Consider the following 24398-nt stretch of genomic DNA (forward strand, 5'->3'; position numbering starts at 1 on the left):
AAGCATAGTGGAGCGACCCCTGTATGAACCACCCCAGAGGTCTGTGATGATGTTTTTTCTGCATTAGTCACTCTCCCTCTCTGCGGTTTTGACCCCCTGTCCCCTTCATTATTGTTCTTTTCTTTAACCTCATTATCCCACTCCTCCTCTCCCTTTTCCACAACTCTATCTGTCCTCTCTGCTTTTACTCAGGCAGCACAATGGGCAGCCCTCCCATGCAGAAGAGGAGGGGGGTGGTGGGGTCCTAGCTGTATCCTTGGCAGTGTGCGATCATGTGATGTCCTCACAGAGGTGGCATCCCACAAAGGCTGGCAAACAGTGCCCCCATTGCACTTTTCAGCTATTCAACAGTGTGAAGCTCTCCTAAATCATTTCTTTGCTACTGCAGAAGAAAGATCAGAGTTAATCTTTCGAATTATTGTTGTAGTTACTGGAATTAAAACTCAAATATCATGGGAGTTAATTATATAAAATAAACTTAATTTCCTTGTTGCAGCAAATTTCCTCCTGTTAGGAAACCTAAAGCAGGAAAAAAAAAAAAATGTTTGTGACACTCTTTGGTCCACTCGGTACATGATCATAGTTGGAGGTCAAATGTGGACAAAATATTATGTATTTCTAATTAAATGGAAAGATCACATCTTTTAAATAGAGATTTGTGTTTGTGTGTTCACTGATGGCTGCTACACTCAGCTGGAAAAAACATTGGTGTTGTTTTCTTTATCTTAAAATGGATTGCACCTGCAGCCTCAGTAAATACTGACTTTTGGTGATCCTCTATCCTGTTTGCACCCAGCTTGTATGTGCAGATGGTAAAAAAGATCTGATATTGGATTAGATCTAATGAGTCTCTACTGGCCCACAGACAAGGCAATAACAACTAGTTTATTAGACCATTACAGGACACAGGTCAGACCTCACTGCTAATCCAATCACAATCGACTCCCAGGCTCTTCGACCAAATGGTGTCAAGTGAAACCTAACATGAGCCGGTGAGACATAATTGTTCAGCTTTTCAGCAGTTAGGGTTGTTTCCATGGCGCCGCAGACTGCGGCGGTTGACCATCAGGTATAAACTGTGGTCACTAACTCTGTCATGGATGTTAGGAGGGCAATCAGTGGTTGTCCAGTTACATGTTTCCTGGCAGTTTGCATGCAGTAATACTAATAAGTGTGGATTATTTTCATGTAAAGTTGGTGCTGTAAAAGTCAGTCAGTTGTCAGTAACCCAGCAAGTAAGTCGCAGATTTGACCTTTTTCATCGGGGTCAAACGTTTTCGCTTGCAGGAGTTTATTCTTTGTGATGTCAGCACAGTGATCCCGTTTTTCTCTTTGAGCTACCACCGCAATACACATTAAAAAAGACTACGCAAGGCCCAGCAGAGAGAGCACCTGTTTATAGTTCATGCAGCCATGTTCACGTGTGTGTACATAAACACCAAATATACATGCAGTTCCCTCGCTGCTCTCAGATCAGAGCAAACCACCACTTGGTGGCCGTTTCTACCGCATCGTTGTGCTCTCTCCGCCCCTTCTTGTTGTAATGTTTTGTGAGCTGTTTAATGCCAGACAGAGAAACATCCCTGCCTACATTCAGTCCTGTACTATTTGTATTACTTTGCAGGATATTTGTGTGTTTCTGAATGAGTCCCACAGCCCTTCTTCACCACATGTCTTCATGGTGACACAATGAAACATGACTGGGTCCACATGTATGACCTGATATTAACCACTAAAACTACTCTCTCCTCCTCTCCTCAGTGTGCTTGGACAACTGTAAGCATAGTGCGTGCAGCCTCCAGGGCCAGTGCTGCCATGACCAGTGCCTGGGTGGCTGTTCGGAGACGGGGAACGCCAGTAGCTGTGTGGCCTGCAGGAACCTCCAGCACGGGAACACCTGTGTGGAGAAGTGTCCTGCAGGATACTATGTCTTCAGGGGCTGGCGGTGCGTCAGCTTCTCCTTCTGCCAGGTCGGTAATATGGGATACTTGAGCCAAATCACATGTAGCACAACTGCAGGTATAGTTGAGTCATGTAGTAGTTTACACCTACATGTTTTCTATGTGTCATTCTTGTTTTTAAATCCAGGAACTCCACAACCAGTGTAAGCAAAAGAAGAAACGGAACGAGGACCGCGAGTCAGGCTGCTACGAATACGTCATCCACAATGGGGCCTGTATTCAAGAGTGTCCCTCTGGATACACTACTATAAATTCCACTACGTACGTCTGGCTCACACATAAACACGCACACACACACACCTTTCACGCCACCATCAACACCACCCTTGTATTGATGGTGGCCATCATCACATGAACCGACATGTAATGGTCACCCACAACAAATCACCCCAGTCGCTTCACAAAAACAAGCGCACTGTGGTCACTGAACACATTCAATAACATTTGTACACAAAGGATGATGTCGTTGGGAAGTTGGTCAAACAGAAAGACAAAGATTTGTTGTTTTTTTTACAATGGAAAGTCTCCTCTCCTCAGTGCAGCAGCAGCACAATTGCAAACAGAACAAATTATGTATAAGTGTAGTGTATGAGCAGAGTTGAGGAACTCATACAGTTATCTTAAGCTGTTATAGGCGGTCATAATTATAGTTAGTCAATAGAACTATTCCCAATAATCCTCTTTAAGATGCATTTATTTTTCTAAATGTTTTATTCTTTCCTCTTATATTTTTATTTTGTTTTGTAAAAAAATTCTTAACTCGTAGTCCATTCAAAAGATGTTTAGGGTTTATCATGTCTGTTAATCTCTACTGTCGAGTATTCATCGATGCCACAAAATGGGACAAAGATCATAAATATAGAAAGAAAATCGAGGCATCAGGTATAGCATGACCTGGCTATGTAAAAACTTAAATACAAGTTGTCGGTCATCAGTAATGGTTCATAGTATTCAGTTGAAAGTTTTGTTCTATGAGTCACAAAAATAAGCAGCATGCCATATACATTTTCTTTTTTTATATTGTTAGGATACATTATCAAATTGCACAAATCCAAAATTTCCATATGGGCATGATGTTACATAATTTCATATGCAAATAGGTCCTCTAATCTCGGTTACTGCAAATGAGTCCCTGGTGTTCTCAGTGATTACACAGCTGCATCAAGCGAAAGCCTCACCAAACTAACATCTGAGAAGAAATAGTCGTCCACAACAGTTTAGAAAAGTTGGTAAGCATTATATTATGCAGATTATACTGCATGTGCACTTCATTTACTTAAACTAGATTTTGTGTCGTGTACAAGAAAACACTTATCAACATGGAGCAACGTTTCTAATCACTGAGTGTTGATTATTTTGGAAACGGTGTACAAGGGTGCACTGGAGTGAAATAATGGAGCTGGGTCTCTATGCACCCAATAGCCCATTATTTTCCTATTGAAAGGATTATTCTGTGGTAACCTGAAGTCAGCTTTCAAGTCTGTCTGGGACCTGTTTACTTAGTCCGGTTGAGTGGTTCACATGAGATTACTTCATGTGAAAAATGAAGTAATGAGAAGTAAGAATTGATGATTGATAGTGCAGTTAAAGGGACAGAGTATGTCAGCGTTTAAGGTGGTTTAAAAAGGTCCATTTATCCCCTTTATCTTATTGTAAACTGAATAATAAGTGGATCAAAGTGCCTTGAGTATAAAAGCAGCCTAAAAAAAAACTGTCTAGACCTCACCTGGTCCTGTTTGGCTCACAGCTTTGTCTGCATGTGCAACAAGCAAGGGCACGACCTTATTTAGCGTTCTCACTTGTAGTAAAGGGAGGCAGATGAATATCACCGGCTGACTCATTTCATTGCAGTAGCTGCTGCTTAATGAAGAGGACGTGCCTTTGTTTAGAGGCCATGGATTTTGAAACCGCTCATTTTTAAATTAGTAAAGTTTGAGCATTGAAAAGAAGACCCTTTCCAGCAGCTTGTTGAAATATTTGTTGGCAAATCTGACAAACTGGCTGCTAGTTCAGTCCTTATAATGAAAACCCCAGTCACCTATCAAAAAGAAGACGTATGTTGTCGTATGTAAACAGATAAAAAGATGTTAAAGCCTCGTTAAGAAGGAACAGTGAGAAAGCAGCAGAGGTGTGTTTCTCCGAGTTAGTTCTAATAAGAGCAGGTTGTGTGCCGGATCGCTTGAAGCCACAGGTGCCCGGATGATTGATGGTGTTTGTGTGTCTCTGGTATACCTAGGTATACGTGTGTTTTTGCGCATATATTTGTATGTGCATTTGAGTGTTTATGTGTGCCGATCGTGTTTGCGGCTACGTTAGCTCGTTCCCAGTCAAGTGTTTGGTCGGGTAGCTTTTTCCAGGTGCAAACTCGGGGACAGAGACACACTATATGTTTATTAGGTAAATAATACACACCGAAGTGTACAGAGCATTTAGTACATCCAGCGGAAATGGGAAGGACATTTCAGCCCAACATGACTCAAATACAAATGTATTTTGTACTTGTTTGTGAGTATCGGAGAGAAGCTGACTTTTGCTTGCGTGCTGGATCATCAAGTGCTGAGATGGGGAAGAACATGGCTTGAAATCAGCTGTGGCAGTTCATGCGTGTGCTGGCACGCAGATGAGCACTGTGTGATCCTTTTAGGCACTTTTTTAAAATAATGTTATGACTAGTTTTTGTGTATTAATCAACTTCATACAGAGTAAAGTGAACAGAAAGTTCCAAATCAATATTTTGTGTGTGCATCTTTGCCCTGTAAACAACACTAATTCTCCCAGGCACACTGACACAGTTTTTCAAGGTACCAGTAGGATGTTGCTGAGATCAGAGCTCTGTGGGGGCCTCACCATCTGTTGTAGGACTCCTTATTCTACCTGTAGAAAAAGATACTTATTCATGACTGGCTGCATGTTTGATGTTGCTGTCCTGAATGAATTTGGAACTAATCTGATGCCTCTCTGATGGTCCCCAATTGCCCAACCTGTTGCACAGCCCTACACGGGTGAATGCACACTCAGTGTGATAAACAAGGCTTTGCTTCTCCATTAGGATTCTGTTGCTGTTGCAACATTACGGCCTCTGTGTATGTTTTGCTGCTGTGTTTTGGTTATAGCAAGGACGAGCGTCATCACAGTGGCTTAGTCTGGCAGAAGCTACACCCAGGCGGACACACACGCCCAGTCAACACACACACACACACACACACACACACACACACACACACACACACACACACACACACACACACACACACACACACACACACACACACACACACACACACACACACACACACACACACACACCAATGAACATTGAAGTGAAGACCTAAAGGTTTGCATCATAGTTTTTGTGTGAGTCTAATAAACTGCTGGGTAGTAAATCCTACATCCCTGGTGTCCTTCAGTATTATGCAAATTACCTGTAATATTACTCTAAAATCTAGTGGCTTAATTTACTAGTAGTCAAACAACAATGACTAAAATATTCTGAGAAACCAGATGTCCCAATAAGATCCAAACACTGCTGTAATGTCCCATGATTCTTTGTGGTCAGACATTCCTGTTGAAATAATCCAGTTTCAGATGCTTTTAAACAAATGTGTTTCTTTATAAACTTAAATTATGTATGTTATACCCCTAATTGAGACATATTCTGTGTGTCTTCTTCTCCTTCTGCCTGACTCTCCACATTTGGGCGTCACTAACGTCTACTGTATGAAAAGAGTGTGCTCATCTTTCCTGGACACTGTCACAGGACAGTAATACAGCTGTGTGTGTGTGTGTGTGTGTGTGTGTGTGTGTGTGTGTGTGTGTGTGTGTGTGTGTGTGTGTGTGTGTGTGTGTGTGTGTGTGTGTGTGTGTGTACGTACGCGCGCACGTGGTCAGGTTCTGCCAGGCCTGGGCCGAAACCAAACCCGAGTGTCAGCTGTGGCGTCCATTCTAGATGGTTCTAGCAGACTCCGCAGCCCGAGTCACGGAGTTCAGCCGGACAGATAAACACTGTCCCTTTAAGAGCTGCCGCTGGACCCAGCCTGTCTGCCTGTGTGTCTGTGTTTTTCAGTACAACGGCCCAAAACATTCTCCCTTTCTGCACTGCAACTAGAGCGTTACTTTTGAGAAGCTGAATATACGATTTTCCATGTATGAATCTCCATCTCGGAGGGAGACAAAAATCTCCTTGAATTTGTCTCTCTGTTGTTTTGGAGACTTTATTACAGCATGTTTCCACTCATTCAGAGGTCAAAGAGGGGAAACAATGATTTGGCCCCTGATTGATGTAAATTATTAAGAGCTTGATAAGACGGAAAGTAGGAGGAGCCAGGTGTGTACTAGGTCATTTGAGGTGGATGGGAAAAACCAGACAAGGACCCAAACAGCACCCCTGGAAGGGCTTCTTGTCCCTGTGGTAATTGGCGTCTTTAGCACGGCCTGGCTGTTTATGGGGGGGAGTAGGGGCACAATTTGGGTAACCGTGTGTGTACTTCCTGGAGGAGGGGGGGGGAGGGGATTATAATAAGAGTTGCATAAACAAAGAATTAAAGCAGGGTGAGTTTACAAATGGCAGTTCATGCAGAGCTTTGCGTGGTTCCTGCAGTGAACAACAGCAGCCTTTGTTAGCTGCTCCCCGGCCACAGGGGCTGCTTTAAAAAGGTGCCTGTTAAGGCTTCTGTTTGATGTTGCTGTCGACTCAACTTTGAGTTTGGAAACCCTGATTGGGATGCTTCCAAGTCTCTTTTAATGTCTCAGTGTCATTCCCTGCCCTCATCTGATTTGTGGATCTTTTTTTTTTGTTGTTGTTGAGAAAACACTAATTGGACCCAACTGTCTTGCTACTCCCTAAATAATAAATCAGTGGTGTTAGCAGCTGCTGCATGTTGAGCTGTTCTTGCCGACCAATCAAATTAGACTTTTAGTTTATGTCTAATGCAGACCCTTGTGGTTTGGGCTGTCAAAGCGAGTGAGTGAAATTAAAAGAGGGATTATGTTCTTCTGAGAGGGCTTCACGTAACAAAGTGCTCATTTGTGAATGAAGCGTCAGGTCCCCTTTTGCTCCTCGCGGCGGGCACCCGACTGCTTGCTAGACGAGGAATTTCCTGAAAGGCTCTATCAAGGCCTCATGTGATTACGTGCACAAGCACATGTTTGCAGGGAGATGACGTCACTCACGGAGCTGAGAGACAGAAACAGAGGAATGCCTGTTGGGAACGGCAGCTGGTGTTTCAGTCGTGTTGTTTCTGTTGTCTGTGATCGGTGCGTGTTGCGTGCAAGACAGAAGGAACTGAGGCAAAGGATGAGAAAGATCTCTCCTCTACCTCCGCGTGCTCATAAAAATCAAGGAGGTGCAGATGTGGATGAGAGATTGTGTAATCTAATTTTACTCCAAAAAGCCTCTGGATTTATTATGGGCTTTATCAAGTTAATTGAGAGAATTATGCAGATTCACCTTCAAATACATCAGCTCAATCAGTGAATTGATTGTTTTTAATTTGAAATGATCTGTTTAACAAACTGTAACATGTGCTCTTGTTGATTTCATTTTTTTTTGTGTGACTTTAAAGCCCAAATGTTCTTCAGCTTGCTGCCATTTCTTTTATTAGAAAATCTTTATCTGACTTTTAGCGAAGCCAATTAAAGATGTTTTTAATTAGCATATTTATTGCATTTGATTTATATCAAAAACAACAGAACAAAAACTACAACAAAAGACAAGAACGAGCAGATCAAACTCAAATATGAAGGCAGATAGCTGTCAACATAGAAAAATCTGAAATATTTCTCTGTTAAATTCCAATAAACAGATTCTGCCTTGTGGTTTGAAATTGCCATGTCATCCCCGGTCCCAACCCACACCACATCACTACGTCACTGAGCATTCCTGCCTCATACCATTCAATCCTGCTCCATTCCAGCTCTGATAACTGAACGCACAAACATTTCTGGTATTTTTTAATTTTCCTCCTAGTTTGTTTGCTCTCACTGAAGGCACATGTCCATGATGTCTTCAAGAGTCCACACACTTAGCTTGGAAATGACTGTGACATCTGCTGGTAGTTCTTATAAACATTTAGACACACACTCTTCTCATTGATGAGGATGTCGATCTAATCTCTGTGCAGGTTGACGTGTTCGCCGTGTGCAGGCCTGTGTCCCAAACTGTGTATGGGAAACAAGACCATTGACTCTGTAACTTCAGCCCAGGCTTTTAGAGGGTGCACTGTTCTCCACGGCAACATGATCATCAAGATTCGAGGAGGAAGTGAGTACTAGGACACCTCACCTCCCTCCAGCTTGGCCTCTTGTAGAGGCTCTAGCTCTCTGTCTCTGTTTCTTCCTTCTTCCATCACTTAGCTTGTTTTCCAACTTCTTGTGTCTCTGTCACCTAGTGGCTAGTGTATGACCAACTCTCTTTGTCCTTGCAGATAACATAGCAGCTGAGTTGGAGGCTAGTTTGGGCCAGATTGAAGAGATCACCGGTTACCTGACTGTTCGCAGAGCTTATGCCCTTGTCTCCCTCTCCTTCCTCCGGAAACTACGCGTTATCAGGGGGGAGCATCTCGAGGGAGAGTAAGTCTCCTCTCCTCTCCTCTCCTCTCCTCTCCTCTCCTCTCCTCTCCTCTCCTCTCCTCTCCTCTCCTCTCCTCTCCTCTCCTCTCCTCTCCTCTCCTGTCCTGTCCTGTCCTGTCCTGTCCTGTCCATTAATTAATTTGTCTTCCCTCGGTCTCTCTCAGTGCTTTTGCCTTCTACGCGCTGGATAACCAGAACCTCCGTGAGCTGTGGGATTGGTCCAAACACAACCTGACGATCCTGCACGGTCGCATGTTCTTTCACTACAACTCTAAACTTTGCATGTCCGAAATCAGGAAGATGGAAGAGGTAACGGGAACCAAGAAGCGCAACCAAAAGAATGACATCGCTGTACGAACCAACGGGGATCAAGCCTCCTGTAAGATAACCACACTGCTTATGTTTTGGGGATTTATGATGATTTTTACCACATTACTGAAATTTATTTTATAATGTTTTGTTTATTTTAGTTCTAGATCTTTTTTTGTGCTTGCAGTACAGTACTATAGATGAAGAGAGGATGTTTTTCCTCCAGTAAAAATACTGAAAATACACACCCTAAAGCCTATAGAAAAACATGAAAGGAATATTTTGTTGCAGGGTTTTTTGCTGTATTTTTAATACAGAGTGTTTCATGTGTCAGGCATCTGTATATTGATTTGAGTTTACTCATTTTAATGTAGGTTTAACTCACATTGCTACAATTTTTCAGAAAAATATAGGTATCACATTGGACTTATTTAACATCGACAGAAACTCAACATTAAAGGACTCATTGCATTCAGGGGGAAAAAAAGCTCTACGTGAGGACAAGCTGAGTATTGTCTGTTTTGTCCCGTAGGTGAGACGAAGCTGCTGAAATTCAATGTGATCAAGACCACGTCGAATATGATTATGCTGAAATGGGAACCTTTTTGGCCGTTAGACTTCAGAGACCTGCTGGGATTTATGGTTCTCTACAAAGAGGCGTAAGTAAATTATGCATTTATTTCTGTAGCATAGCACAAAACATACCAAAGTGGAATACAAAATAAAATTAGAGAAGTTAATCATAGTAAGCAGTGATAGACCAGGCTTGATCTGCCTTAGATGTTATAGATATTGAAAACAGCTGTCAGCTCATCAGGAGTTGTATTTTATTTGTTCTAATGATCACTTGTTGCTTTGCCTCTCGGAGCTAAACGAGCTCCATTAGATACCTCTATCTGCCTCTAGTTCATTTGTACTTGTTGATTTTTTTTTTTCCTCATCCCTGTTTCTCCATCTGCTGCAGGCCTTATAAGAACGTGACAGAGTTTGACGGACAGGATGCCTGCGGCTCTAACAGCTGGGCGATCGCCGACGTTGATCCGCCATCTCGCTCCACGGATGGGAAGAAGGCGGATGATCCGGGGCACCTGATCCGACCGCTGAAGCCCTGGACCCAGTACGCCATCATGGTCAAGACCCAGCTGTCTGCGTCAGATGAGCACCAGGTTCACGGAGCCAAGAGCGAGATCATCTACGTCCGTACCAACGCCTCCAGTGAGTCACACCACACCGATTTTATACTTGTACTTATAGAAAATATGACTACAGTTGAAGGATGAAGACATTAGATACAGAATCACAATTTTGGACTAATGACTGGCTTTAGTGTTTCTTACCAAACCACATTGTGTTGTTGTTGACCCATAAGACGTGCATTTCCTTAAGTCCCAAATCATTTGTTTCAAACCCTTCATTGTTTACCTCTATGTTTGCTTCGTTGCGGTCTTCTTTCTCTTGACAGCTTCCTTGTTTATCACCATGTTTCTTGGCTTGTCAAACAGCGAACAGTGTCACTTGATCAGTTTATTTGATTTTAAATAATGTTTTGGGTGAGACTTTCTGTAAGTGTTCATTGGTTGTGCTTATTCATTGGGCCCTGTGCTAAACCAAAGCAAAGAATATGAACTTACATGTTTTTGGGCCCCCTGTGTTGGTACCTGATGGTTCTCGTAGGACTGAAGTCGCTCTGAGCCCAATGATTTTTTTCTCACTGTCTTCCTCTGTCCCTCCTCAGAGCCCTCTGTGCCTCTGGACCCAATCTCTTCCTCCAACTCCTCCTCTCAGATCATCCTCAAGTGGAAGCCTCCCACCAGTCCCAATGGCAACATCACCCACTACCGGGTCATCTGTCGTAAGCAGCCGGAGGACAGCGACCTCTACAAGTACGACTACTGCCTACAAGGTTAGTATCTACAGGTCACCCCTGTTTGAGTTTGTCCAGATGAGTGTTCACAAACACGAGCTGCTTTCTTCACAATTGCTCATCTCGCTTTCCCTCACGCTGCTTTCTGCTGTCCAGGAATGAAGCTGCCGTCTCGCACCCCGACCCACCTGGACAGCGAGGATGAGCAGAAGTGGAACCACACAGACGAGCCCACGTCAGGAGGAAGGTGCTGTGCCTGCCCCAAGACAGACAACCAGCTGAAGAAGGAGCAGGAGGAGATCGAGTACCGCAAGACCTTCGAAAACTACCTCCACAACGAAATCTTCGAGATCAGGTACATGTCCGGGGTTGGATTAAAACTGTGACTTACCGATAAATGACCAACATATTTGAAGGTTATTTATAGGTGGACAGGCACTTGTGTTTCAGAGTATTGTTTTAGGACAATATGAATACATTTTGATAAATATTTTGATGTCAATGAATTTATTATTGTAGCTGTGAAATTTTCATTGAGCTTGGTGGTGATCTAAATCACTCAAAACTCAAAAGTTCTTTAAGAAACTACAAGATTTCCGTCAAGTTGTGCTGCTGTTGTTTGACAGTTTCACTCGGGGTCCCAGCAATATAAGAAACAGCATATATGTTTTAATTCCAAGCATGTTTTCACCAGGATTGCTTAAAATTATGACACCTCATCACCACCACAAAATAAACCTTTTAATTGATTTCATCCACATTAAAAGCGAGTACCGCAGTAGCTGATTTATAATCTTCTGAACATCCTTGTTAACAGCGCAGCCTTTTAAACAGGCACAGGCCAATTTCATGTTATTTTTGTTTTAGAATTTACCTACAAATTAAATGTATTTATGCTTGGTCAAAAAGCTTGTGTTTATTCAAAATGACACCAAGAAAAAGAGGAGTTTCTAGTTATGTTTGTTAGTGTTGTGACCAGGGAGCCCTGCAATCCAGCTAAACCAGATCAGTCCTCTTTGTCCCAGCCACCTTAATGTGTCTCAAAAAGACTCTGTGCCAACTTGGTCTCCTCCATCTGTGTGTGTGTGTGGGGGGGGGGTACGGAGACCCTTGTTTTTGTACTGGGCACCACTATGGGGGGCTGAGGGTGGGAGGTGCTGAGTGTCTGGGCTCCGGTGCCCCTACCTTCTCCCCTGACACACACACACACACACACACACACACACACACACACACACACACACACACACACACACACACACACACACACACACACACACACACACACACACACACACACACACAGAGTCTCTCTCCGCTTCCCCAGGGGAGTGATTACTGTGCCCATTATCATTCATGCCAGTCAGGGGTGCAGTCATGCAGACTGCCGTTTGGACACACACAAACACTCCATCTCACACACACCTCTGCTGCATTTTGAACCCATGCTGCTCAATCGGCCAAGGTCAGCTCCGTGCTCCATGGACAAACAACTCCTCGTGCTTTCTTATTCCATCACGCCAAGGAACACACAAGCTTAGAATTTTTCTTCTACCTGAGTAAGTATCGCTTCAGCACGAACTCAGTCCTGCACTTCACATTACAGTGAAGGAGAGGCATCACTGCAGCAGCTCAGGGTAATGTGCTCTGCTCAAGGACACTTAATGGTATTAATTTTTGAAGGAAGGAAGACATTTTTTTTTTTTTTTTTTTTTTTTTTTAACCAAATTCTTCCTCTGTGATTCAATCTGTCTTCACCCAAAGGTGCACTTCAGGTCTTCTGTATCTTAATTTAGTTTGAGCTCATGGCCTTTGTGGTTAGCCCACACTCATCCACACTGAGGGCTCACTGGCTCCACCCAGTGGTGACGGTCTGTAGCTCCTCCAGCAGGACACTGAGGAGATATTTGTGGAAAAATGTCATGCAGACCAGCTTGTCACACACTTTAAAGGTTAGTGTGAGCACAGGTTGACGCTGACCTCCTCATCTGCAAGTGTTTAATGCACTTTAAATGCTTTTGACCTTCTCCGCAGGTCTTCCATCGCACCGCCATGATTGGATAACATGAACATGAAATTAACTTTTTCAGCCTGTTGATAATTTATCCTGATTTAACCTGAGTCACTACAAATATCCTAACTTTTCTTTTGCTCACTACTTCACCTCTGTTTCTCCAGACCATCCCGTCGGCGACGCTCTGTCGGAGTTGCCAACGCCACCATACCCCCTCTCTTCCTCACCACCATCCCCAGTCTGGCATTCGGCTCGACCCCAGCCACCCCTGACAAGGACCAAGAGGGATCCAAGGTCTCAAAAACTTTGATCATGGTTCTCATACAGACAATTTTTCTGTCATTCTTGTGTTGAAGTAGCTGCTGTTCATGATTGCTGTTAAGTTTTCCATCGCATTTGTTACAGAGAGAAGCCTGTGAAATAAGAAAATAGAAAATATATACCCTTTAAAAGCAAAGTCTGACAAAGGGAAAAGTCCTTTAAAAAATAACTTTATTCATTCATAAATTTCTTCTAACTCTGATTTTCTCTATGGCATTGAATTTAAGTTAAATATGTTAGTCCCCAATTAACATACTGTTTCTTTCTTTGGGCACGTAACGTATCTTTGTTTCTGTCTCTAATCACCACCTGAAAGAAAACAAAGGAAGAGCATCCTCCTATTCAGTTCAGCCACACGAAGATGATGTACTCCATGAAACATTGTGGATTTTAGGCGTAAAAATAAATCTAAACTTACTTCTTTTTTTTTTTAACATAACTGCAGTGTGACAGGAACTGTTTTCTCCAAGTTTATATTCAGTTTGACTGGGACTAAATTACTGATGCTGTTGTTTTTCTGCTCAGGTGGAGCTGAAGGTGTTCGCGAAGGAGTCGACAGTCATCTCCAACCTGCACCACTTTACCAGTTATAAGATAGAGATCATCGCCTGCAACCATCCGACGGACCTCAAACGCTGCAGCATGGCTACTTATGTCAGTGCCCGAACAATGCCAGAGGGTAAGAACAGATACACACTTAGATATAAGCTGCATTCACACACATATGCAGATTTCCCTATACATTTAGCATTATCAAAATGAGGCCACAGGTGCCTGCATTTCACAGTCACACCAGAGCAGCATTAAATATCAGGTTCTTGTCGTCAGAGGCTCCTCTAAGTCCTTCTCATTGTACATGTGTTTTTCTTTTTGTCTGGTGCCACCAGAAAAAGCAGACGTCATCCCAGGCCCTGTGACCCATGAGATCGTGACGGCCGAGCCGCCGTATGTGTTGATAAAGTGGAACGCACCCCGCTCTCCTAACGGCCTCATCATCCTGTACGAGGTCTTCTACAGGAAGGTTGGAGACACAGAGGTCAGTATCAATTTTTGAACAACTTTTAGGGAGGCAGGGCACATTAAAACATGAGGGGAAGGAGGGATTGGGGTTCTTCTTTTTTCCACTAAAACTAAATTGTGGGCACAGAGGTGATGGAGGGAGAGAACCAGCAGAAATGATCTTGATGTTCTCTGTAGGAGGTAAAAACAGGGTTTAAGATGGGTGCAGAAGAGAAGAGATGAAGGTGAGAAGAAATGAGAGAACAGGGAGTGATGTGGGTAGAATCCGGTGAGCGCAGGCAGGCAGGGAAGAGAAGCTTTGCTGTACACATTCAATGTCTGTCTGTTCCTTATATGGAAAGAGGAACAAAGGAAATATTTGTGTACAACTTCCCAATGTGTGTTGACTTTTTTCTGCTGGGCCTGTTTGCATATTAATATTTCATAGTGTTTGTATGCATAAGTGCCTGTCTGTGACAGCGTGTGTGTGTGTGTGTGTGTGTGTGTGTGTGTGTGTGTGTGTGTGTGTGTGTGTGTGTGTGTGTGTGTGTGTGTGTGTGTGTGTGTTTAAAGTGTTGTTGTTGTTGTTGTTGTTGTTTACTTGCTGGAAATGTGTGAATTCGTCTCTCATTGCTATTCATCGCTGCACTGCCTGACCCTAGGAGCCAGTAGCAGCTCTGTTACCATAGTGACAGCGGCAGGAAGGAAGACTAGAATGCAGTGGCAGGGATGGACTCGCATCTCAGAAGACATCTCGGCGGCACAGCGCTGCTCTGAAAGCAAACCGCTCGCTAACACCCTGCAGCCCAAACAAACCAATCTGGATTCATTTAGAATGATGTTAGGAGCATGTCGGAGGTTTAAATGAATTATTTGGTTTGTTGCAGCGTGGTGACATTTAGCAAAACTCAGCCGTCATGCCTGATTTTCAACATGCAGATATGTTACTGACTGTTTAATGGCCTTCCTGCCAAAAGTTCATTCCACGTATATTTTGTAATCTCAACTGTCAAAAATTATTTCTTTATTTACTCGTGTGCTCTAAGAGATTAAAGTTTGACCAAACTGCTATTTCTTATTTGGATTCAAATAAGTTTGTGCCAATAGACTAACATTCAAAGTTCTTATTGGATTCAACCCAACATTATTAATTTGAATGAGTTCAGTATTCTGAGGTAGTTGTGAAGGAAGACTTCCCAGCATGCACCAGGCTAACAGATTTACGGATATGAGTCTTATTCTATGTGTATTGTTTACCATCGGTAATTTATTTGAAATTGTTTGACACACTTCTGCTGTTCTTATATATTTTTATGAAGGGTGAACCCAGTTAAACAATTCATTATTTGTGCTCTGCAGTGTGTGTTTGTCGTGGAGTGACTCGGGTTCATTGAGTTTCCATCAGTTTCACATTAGAGGCAAAAGGCCCGACTCTACTTCCTGTCCTCAGTCACTGATTCTCAAATAGCAAAGCGGGGCAAAACTACAACTTTACATTTTCACATTTCCAAAAGGAAATGATCATTTAGAATCTAAACATTTAAACTTAACTAAATACATCTATTACTCTGATTCAACTTCATATTTTAGTAAGTAATAATCCATTGTTAAGTTGCTTTAAAGGGTGATTTTTCTTGAGTGTGCCGTTGTCAGTGTAATTCTGGGTGTTTACTCAGTTTAGTAGTCAATCTCTCTTTAGTAAAGATTTGTTTTGTTATTTTGGCGAACCAACCTTTAAAATAGCCTTTGTTGACTAACACGCATTGTTTTTCTAGTTAAATTTCTAGTGATTACTCATGCTCAACTTTTTTTTGTCTTTCTTTCTCCAGGTTCACACAGCTTGTGTGTCATGGCCGGCCTACCTCAAGTCAGATGGCACGAAGCTGTCGCTCGTGCAACCTGGAAACTACAGTGTGAGGGTCCGGGCCACGTCCTTGGCGGGAAATGGCTCTTTTACAGAAACCACTTACTTCTTCATGCCCAACCGTAAGTCTGGAGGCTACTCGTCTCATATTACTCAACTCACATGTATGAGGGTCTTTTATAATTCTGGGTCATGTGAGAGTTTATAAACTGCTTCTACGTTGTTGTTGTTGTTGTTGTTGTTGTTGGTGACTCTGTGCTGGTTAGAGCACCAGGTCAAAAAAGTCATTCATTCAAAACTGTGCATAAAAGATTTTTAATAACCAAGGCCTATTTTCAGGACTTGTACACTCCTCATTTTTCCGCAGTTCTCAAGTGAATTGACCAATGACGACTTGTTCTTTTTTGCAGCTGATCCAGGTTTGATTTGGATTGTGATCGGTCCAGTCATCTGCTTCATCCTGCTGCTGTTTGTGGGAGGAGGAGTCTTTGTGATCTCCAAGAAGAGGTGAGTGATCCATCCATTATCTATGCCCGCTTTATCTCTGGATAAGGCTGGAGTCTCACTTTGGGCGAACGCCCGGTATAACCAGGTCGCCAGTCCATCACAGGCCAACACACAGAGACAGACAAAACCAAAGCCCATTCACACTCTCATTCACACCTAAGGGACAAACATTTGTAGAATCACCAATTAACTTGAGATGCATGTTTTTGGATGGTGGGAGTTAAGCCGGAGTACCCAGAGAGAACCCACGCAGGCACAGGGAGAGCATGCAAACACAGAAAGGCCCAGAATATAACCCGGAACCTTTTCACTGTGAGGCGACAATGTGAACCACTGCACCACTGTGCTGCCCCGGATTGATCCACCCTGCTGAATACACACACCAGATAACATCAAAGAGAGGGCACAGTGTTTATTTAGTTATAAATCCAGTATGAGAGTTGAAGTAGAAGGTGTTAAATTTGAATTACTTCGAGCCCAGAATTTTTCAGGATTACGTGACAGGACAAACAAATAAAAGAGATTCTGTTGGAAGCAGGAAGGTCAGGATATGCTGGAGAAAGTTCCCAACTTTTCAGTGTCTCTGATACTTTTTTTTGGTTACAGGCAAACTGAGGGCCCGTTAGGAGATCTCATCACCTCACCGAACCCTGAGTACTTCAGCGCCAACGACAGTAAGAAGAATATCATAACACTGTCCTTCAGATTAGGACAGATTTATCTGTTTCTGCATATACTTTGGATTTTGGGGTGATACATAGTGAATTGTAAATGGATCCCTTAATCAAAATGGCGATCTGCATCTGTTTTGCGTAGTGTATGTTCCCGACGAGTGGGAGGTGCCCCGGGAGAAGATCGCGCTGCTCAGAGAGCTGGGGCAGGGCTCCTTCGGCATGGTGTACGAGGGCAACGCCAAGGACATCGTCAAAGGAGACCCGGAGACGCACGTAGCTGTCAAGACGGTCAACGAGTCGGCCAGCCTGCGAGAGAGGATCGAGTTCCTGAACGAGGCCTCCGTCATGAAGGCCTTCAGCTGTCACCACGTGGTACGACAAGCTTTCTAATCTGTTTTTCTCGTGTAGCTTCAGCGCAAACTGAACGGACACGGGAGCAGCTATGTGTGCTCTTGTGAATGACAGTATATTACAGCTTTCCGTCATGGTGGTCAAACCAGCATGAACATGTATGACTCACAGCATCATGACTCGCTTGTTGTGTTGACGCTGCCATATTGACACAGTTTGACTCCAAAAAACAAATGTTCACACTTTGTAAGCCATTGTGCCTGCCATTACTGTTTTATTACACAGCCTACTAAGCAGCAATTAAAATGCCATATGTTGTGCTGTCAGCTGTAAAAATCACATTGATGTGTGAGAGAGAATTTTAATATTTACTTAACTGAAGAGACAATTCACATAGAAGCGACAATTTATTACCGTGGTACTTTTTCTGCCTGCCTGGTAAACAGCAGTAACACTTTCTCTCGCACATCTGGACATGAAATATTGAAAAGCATCTATACTTTGTAGACTTCAAAGGTGTCACTGGCTACAGAACTGTCTTGTAAATGAGATGCACAACAATGTGTGAGGTGTATATTCAGTGTAATATTCAAGTATTTGCATAGTGACAGTGTCCTTTTGATGTGTAGATCTGTGTACCGGCACATTAAACTTGAAATGTAATTTTACAAACTTTCAGGTTTAAATCACCATTTTGGCAATGAACAGTTTGAAAATGTTAGTCCTTTTGATACATATGGTCCCGGCTATTTTTACATTTTAAAATAACTAGCGCAGTGGCCGTTGTAAGTTGCCTGTTTGGCAGTGCAATTGCCTGGCTTGTGGTATTGCTGTGAAGCTTTCCTGCTGCGTACATAGGTCAAAAAGGGCTTGACTACGTCCGCTGCGATGCTCTCTGGTACTGCGGCTCCGCAACGTGACACCGCCCACGCTGCGGCACATGGCGCTGGTCACCTGCTTATTAAAGTTTACTGATATTTGACGTGTTGTGCGTGCGTCCAAATCGAGCCAAATTTGACAATGAACATCCTCGGGTCCCCAGCAATACAAAGTTTGAAGCAGATGGGATGAATGTTGTCTAGATATGGGAGGGACAAATATACATAGAGAGAGATTCTTTGCATTATAATATAGATTTCAAAATCATATTCAAAGTTTGGCTACAAAACTTTTACTAGATTTGAACAACCTATTTGAACAAAATGAATTTATATATATTCATTTGTTTGTGGTCCACTTGTGCGTGACCATGTGCATGTTTTGTTTGTTTGCAGGTACGTCTGTTAGGTGTCGTGTCCAAAGGTCAGCCCACCCTGGTAGTGATGGAGCTGATGACCCATGGTGACCTGAAGAGCTACCTGAGGAGTCTCAGGCCGGACTCTGAGGTTTGTGCTTCTGTTTCAGTTTCTTTTATTTCCAATACAATTTACAGTATGTTGTTCAATAATGGAAATAAAATCCAGTTACTTCCGAAAGCTTGTCTCCTCAGAACTGACCTGAGTGGATGATTCCACCTAACAGAGCTTTACTTGTGATATTTCTGCTCATCATTGACAAACTGTGTAACTTCTTATTGTCTGTGTGTGTATCATAGAACAACCCGTCGGGCTGTCCGCCACCTACCCTGAAGGACATGCTCCAGATGGCTGCAGAAATTGCAGACGGCATGGCCTACCTCAACGCCAAGAAGTTTGTCCACAGAGACCTGGCAGCCAGAAACTGCATGGTGGCAGAGGACTTCACCGTCAAGATCGGAGGTACCGGAGCTTGAGCTTGTTTTCTGTTTACTGTGTTGTTCATATTGCATTTCTAACTTGCGTCAGTCAGTTGTGAGTTTTGTTTTTTTGCTAACAGTACATCTTTGTTTCTTCCTCACAGACTTCGGTATGACCCGAGACATCTATGAGACCGACTACTACCGTAAAGGAGGCAAGGGGCTGCTTCCTGTCAGATGGATGGCTCCGGAGTCTCTGAAGGACGGAGTCTTCACTGCCCACTCTGACTGCTGGTCAGTCCTACCTCACCGGTTCTGATGCAGTCTTCTAAATCCTCGTTACATTCCCGGAGCATTTGATCACAGTTGCTTGTGTGTGTGTGTGCGCAGGTCTTTCGGCGTTGTGCTGTGGGAGATCAGTACACTAGCAGAGCAGCCTTACCAGGGTTTATCTAATGAGCAGGTTCTGAAGTTCGTGATGGACGGAGGATACCTGGACCGGCCAGACAACTGCCCTGAGAGGATGTGAGTAACTACAAACTCCTTTAACATGAAGTTATCCTGGCTGGAAGATACCCAACTGATAACTTAAATGTTTTTTGTTTAATTTTTGTCTGGAACACTACTATAATTCTGATTCAACTTTACATGTACGTATCTGTACTATTTCACATTTTAAACATGTTGCATCAGATTATTAAAGTATATTACAGGGTCAAAGAGTCATTGGAAATGGTTGCCTGCTTCCTACAATGCCTTGAAGTTAGCTGTGTGTTTATGTGATGCTGAATTAGTACAAAACTTTTCTACAATCGCTAACTACTTTTTACTTTTATGGTTCATAAAAATGTACACATGTTGTCTCATGAACGCTCCTTTTGTGTTTTTATAAATGTGTGAAAATTGTGCTTTTCATTGAATCTTCTGTCTTTTTTTTAAGTGACATCTGTGGCTGCATTCTGAATGACGTACTTCCCTGAGTACACTTGCATATAATACTCTCACATGACATTACACTGACTTGTGTTTTACTTCAATTTCGACAGGGCAGTGTTCACTCAAATCATAAACTTCCATTCTGCATTTACCACAAATAACCTAACAAAATCATTTGAATACATTACCTCCCAACATGTCTGCCCGATTTCATTATTTTACCCACAAATGAACATGAACACTCATGTCTTCTGTCCAACAGCAGCATGATGATACTGAGTGAAAAATAAACACTTTTTTTTGCTGTGTTCAGCAACAGCTGCAGCTTGAAAATACTGCTACGTCGCTAACATGGTGACTGTTGAGTGTGGAAAGAGTCCATCATTTCATACTCAACTTTTGGACCGTTTTGAGTTCACCATCAGGCTACTTATAGTGCACTGCATATTTCCGTACTTGACAGTTTTAACGCACTTATGCACTCAAAATAGTGAGTGTTAGTATGCCATTTGAAACACAGCATGTGTCCTTGGTTTTTGGACATTGTCCTACTTCCATGTGGCCTTTTTGTCAAACTTTTCTAAGCTTTGCGTCCCTTTCCTCATCCCCCTTCCCAGGCATAACCTGATGCAGATGTGCTGGCAGTACAATCCCAAGATGCGACCGATGTTCCACGAGATCATCGAGATGCTGCGGGAGGACCTGCACCCTTCTTTCCAGGAGGTCTCCTTCTTCCACAGCGAGGAGAACAAAGTCCCTGAGACGGAGGAGTTTGACTTGGACCTGGACAACATGGAGAGCATCCCCCTGGACCCGTCGTCATACTCCCAGAGAGAGGAGAGCTTAGGAAGGGACAGCGGGCCCTCGGTGGCCCTGAGGGGGAACTATGAGGAGCATGTCCCCTACACACACATGAACGGTGGCAAGAAAAACGGAAGAATCTTATCATTGCCCAGATCCAGCCCTTCCTAACATTTCCTGTTCCCTAAAAGAACTCATTTAACCTCTCACCCTCTCTCTTTTCCCATCCCTCTCTCTTCCAGTCCATTTTTCTGTATCCTTCATGTTCCTTCATCATTTTTTAATGATTTTCTTATTCTTGGAGAAGCCCTTCGTAAAAGACACAGATCTCAGGACTTTTTATTTTCTTCCTCACGGCTGCCGAGCACAGGCAAGCAAGGGATGCTAACATGGTATAACACTTTTTTTTTTTTTTAAACTCGCTCCACAGCACATCGGACTTTATATTACCAGGATACCTATCTGTTGTTTTTCACTATTGCCACGTTTCCAGGACTCCTTGAGATGGAAACAGAGGAAAAAACAAACAAAAACAACTGTGAACACAACAAACCTTAGACAACCAAGAAGGCTGCTCACGCTCAACCTCCTCAAGACTCGTCCCTCCTTCTCTCCCCACCAATCTGTAGTTTCTGTTTTGTTTTTTCTCTCCAAGTGAAATCTTTTTACTCAGATAGTGGCCTTTTTATATGTGGCCTATAAACAAAGAAAAGTGTCTATCAGCGCTTAAACTAATTTCCTTTTTGAACAATGACTTAAATCAGTGGGATGAACTCGCAAAAGACTTGATCCTAGAACAAACATCGATTCCTAGAGGAATGTTTTTCTTTTGTTGTTGTTGTTGTTATTATTTTTATTTTTTTGGTTCTGCAGAATTCCAAACTACACACAGATTCATCGGGTGTTTGGTGAATAGTTTTAATTTATTTGCTTTATACTTCTTTTCTCTTCTTTCTCATTTTATTTCTGTGTCCTCACTATATGGCTGAAGGATATTTAAACAGTTAAGAATTGGACAAAAGAGTTCCTCAGACTGACCAATAGCTGCTGCTTTGATATATTTTAGTGGGTATAGAAATATATATATATATATAATATATATAGTATATATGGAATATTGGTGTTTCTCGACCAATATTTTATATATAATATATGACATTGATGTTTTTGTAAATAGTTCATATTTGTAATATTTTTCATCAGAAGCTTTGCTAGTATTTTGTTTTGTCAGGTTTTTCTTTCTGGGTTTTATAATTTTCTTATTTTTATAGCCCCAGAAATCACACTAATCTACCATCAGTGCTCTCTGTGTCTTAGGCCTCCAGCCTCCCTCGAGTACTCGCTCCGTCTGGATGGGGAAGGTGAAAAGCCCCCGAAATATTGTAAACTCACTGCATCTTTTTTTTTTTTTTTTTTTTATTATTATTATATATAAACCTTGTTCCCTCTGAGAGCGGTCAATATTTGGAGGCAACTTCACTACAGCTATGAAAAAAAACCTGAATAACCAAAAAAAGCTTTATAAACGGGGAATGAGGTCTTTCTAGGTCAAAGTGCACCTGATGTGCGTTTGGTCTCCGTGTCGGCCGTCTTTCTCTGGTCAGATCACGCTGGAGTCGAGGTGTTTTGTTGTATATCTCTCGTGTGATTTTGTTTGTGCTGGTTTGTCGACGAGGTTAGAGAGTGTGTCGCTTGTGTTAGCTTAAACGACCGTGGCTTTTCAGTTGTGTGTCTTGGATCAGAGCCGGGCGTGAATTAGCACCAGCTCCCAGGCGAAGGCAGGTGAGGTGGGTGATGATCTTTGTCTTTTCAGGACCTCGGCGTTGAATGGAAGGATTTACCAAATCCACGTGTTACGCCCCCTCCCCTCCTCCCCCTCTCATTGTCGCTCCGTTAGGTCTGCTCTGCACCACACGCACCTCCTGCACTCTCTCCCTCCTCGGTCCTTCCTGAGGCTTCCCGTTGACTGCTGAACTCGCTGCTCCGAATCAGCCTGGTGGAAATTTCCACGTTTTGTGGTCGAGGGCTGGAGAGAAATACGGAAAGTTCCAGCTGTATTTAGCAGGTAAAGGGGAGAGGGTGGCAGTCTCATGTCTGCCTGTCTCTCTTCGTCTTTCAGTGTGTCTGAGTGAGAAGGAGGAGGGGCTGGGAATTGATTGTTAATCCTATTATTATCTCTGCTATCACATGCAGTCAAGCAGTCAGGACACAGTGCGCAGCAGCTATTTCACTCAGGTCTGACATTCCTGGATTTAGTTGGTACTCCTCGTTCCCTCATCCTCCTGTTTTGCCTGCCTGGCTGCTGGCAGAGCTGATGCTCATCACCGCACCCCATCAGACTCAGAACACACGCATGAAAGACTTTATTATGTTTCCTTCACAATAACTGAGATACAGCGGCACACAGATTTTACTCAACATTCACTCAAAGAGAAAGTATATTTTTTTTTCCTGATTTTCAAACGTCAATCAAAAACATTCCTGTCAGCTGTTCCCCTTCTCAAACAAAAGTTAGGTGTCGTCATTGCTGACCCCTCATTATGTCTCTTAAGATCATCAGGTCACTATGACATTCATTCAGAGCCCAAAGGCATCAGAGTCAGCAAGCGCTCTTTAACCATGTCAGTCGGCACGGCGACAGTCAGCAGACCAGTAATACAAACACGTTTTTTTTTGGACACACAGACCCGTCTGGTTGCCAATCTAACTGAACAGCATTCAGTACTTATAGCATAGCCAAAGTGTTGGCAGCTTTCTGTCAACAACAAGAACCCATAGAATTGAGTCCGAGAAAGCAGAGAAGCTGCCTCCATATTTTACCAGTGCCTTCTCAAACCCAGAGCCACTTCCAGGCTAATTATATTGGCTAGTTTAATACACACACACACACACACACACACACACACACACACACACACACACACACACACACACACACACACACACACACACACACACACACACACACACACACACACACACAACAGGCCTCAGTGCTCTCTCTGTATTTGCTCCCACATGACGGGAGAGGCAAAGAAATCAAAGCCGCGTCTACATTTGTGTTTGTAGGGTTACAAATACGTTCGTTGCTGCAACAAGTCGTCGTGTTTGGGGCAGTTTTTAGTGTTTTTGCTTTCTGTTGCCAGCATTAAGGTTTGGACATTAACGTTCACCCAGTGCTTTAGCGGCGACACTGTGGATTTGGCCAGAGTCTGTGCTGTTGGCACTCAGAGGCACCTGAGGTTACCACGTCGACTTGAGCGACTTATCCTGGAGGAGTTACAATCTTGGGCTTTTGTACTTTGTAAATAATCTGTGACATAGTTTGGAAAATAAAAGCAGAAAAAAAAAGAAATATAAAAACAAAAAAATTCAAATCTGACACCTGTCAGTTGTGTGTACATGACAGAAAAACGGTGGACCTCAGCTGTGTCGCAGTTCCACACAATACGCTGAAACTGCTTTCTCTTTAGCAGTTAGTGTACTTTACAGCTTTTATTTTCCAGTTCAAAGACA

General features: G+C 43.0%; 1 protein-coding gene across 1 annotated transcript in view; it reads left to right on the forward strand.

The window, feature by feature from the left end:
* Window positions 1-23820, forward strand: part of insrb (insulin receptor b) — a 78268-nt gene extending 54448 nt beyond the window's left edge. The window contains exons 3-23 of the mRNA XM_069699104.1: window positions 1762-1970; window positions 2089-2222; window positions 8081-8220; window positions 8384-8528; window positions 8693-8907; window positions 9370-9496; window positions 9802-10052; window positions 10573-10740; window positions 10858-11056; window positions 12880-13009; window positions 13562-13715; window positions 13924-14072; window positions 15865-16021; window positions 16310-16406; window positions 17013-17080; window positions 17223-17452; window positions 18706-18816; window positions 19026-19188; window positions 19310-19439; window positions 19536-19670; window positions 20699-23820. Of these exons, the coding sequence (XP_069555205.1) occupies window positions 1762-1970; window positions 2089-2222; window positions 8081-8220; window positions 8384-8528; window positions 8693-8907; window positions 9370-9496; window positions 9802-10052; window positions 10573-10740; window positions 10858-11056; window positions 12880-13009; window positions 13562-13715; window positions 13924-14072; window positions 15865-16021; window positions 16310-16406; window positions 17013-17080; window positions 17223-17452; window positions 18706-18816; window positions 19026-19188; window positions 19310-19439; window positions 19536-19670; window positions 20699-21053 (3467 nt within the window). The 3' untranslated portion in view covers window positions 21054-23820. The remainder of the gene's footprint in view (window positions 1-1761; window positions 1971-2088; window positions 2223-8080; window positions 8221-8383; window positions 8529-8692; window positions 8908-9369; window positions 9497-9801; window positions 10053-10572; window positions 10741-10857; window positions 11057-12879; window positions 13010-13561; window positions 13716-13923; window positions 14073-15864; window positions 16022-16309; window positions 16407-17012; window positions 17081-17222; window positions 17453-18705; window positions 18817-19025; window positions 19189-19309; window positions 19440-19535; window positions 19671-20698) is intronic.
* Window positions 23821-24398: the final 578 nt, after the last annotated feature.

This window comes from Brachyistius frenatus, unplaced genomic scaffold, assembly GCF_029030835.1.
Source record: "Brachyistius frenatus isolate BFR_SWC_R1_liver_20210118 unplaced genomic scaffold, ASM2903083v1 Contig_29, whole genome shotgun sequence".
Taxonomy (NCBI): domain Eukaryota; kingdom Metazoa; phylum Chordata; class Actinopteri; family Embiotocidae; genus Brachyistius; species Brachyistius frenatus.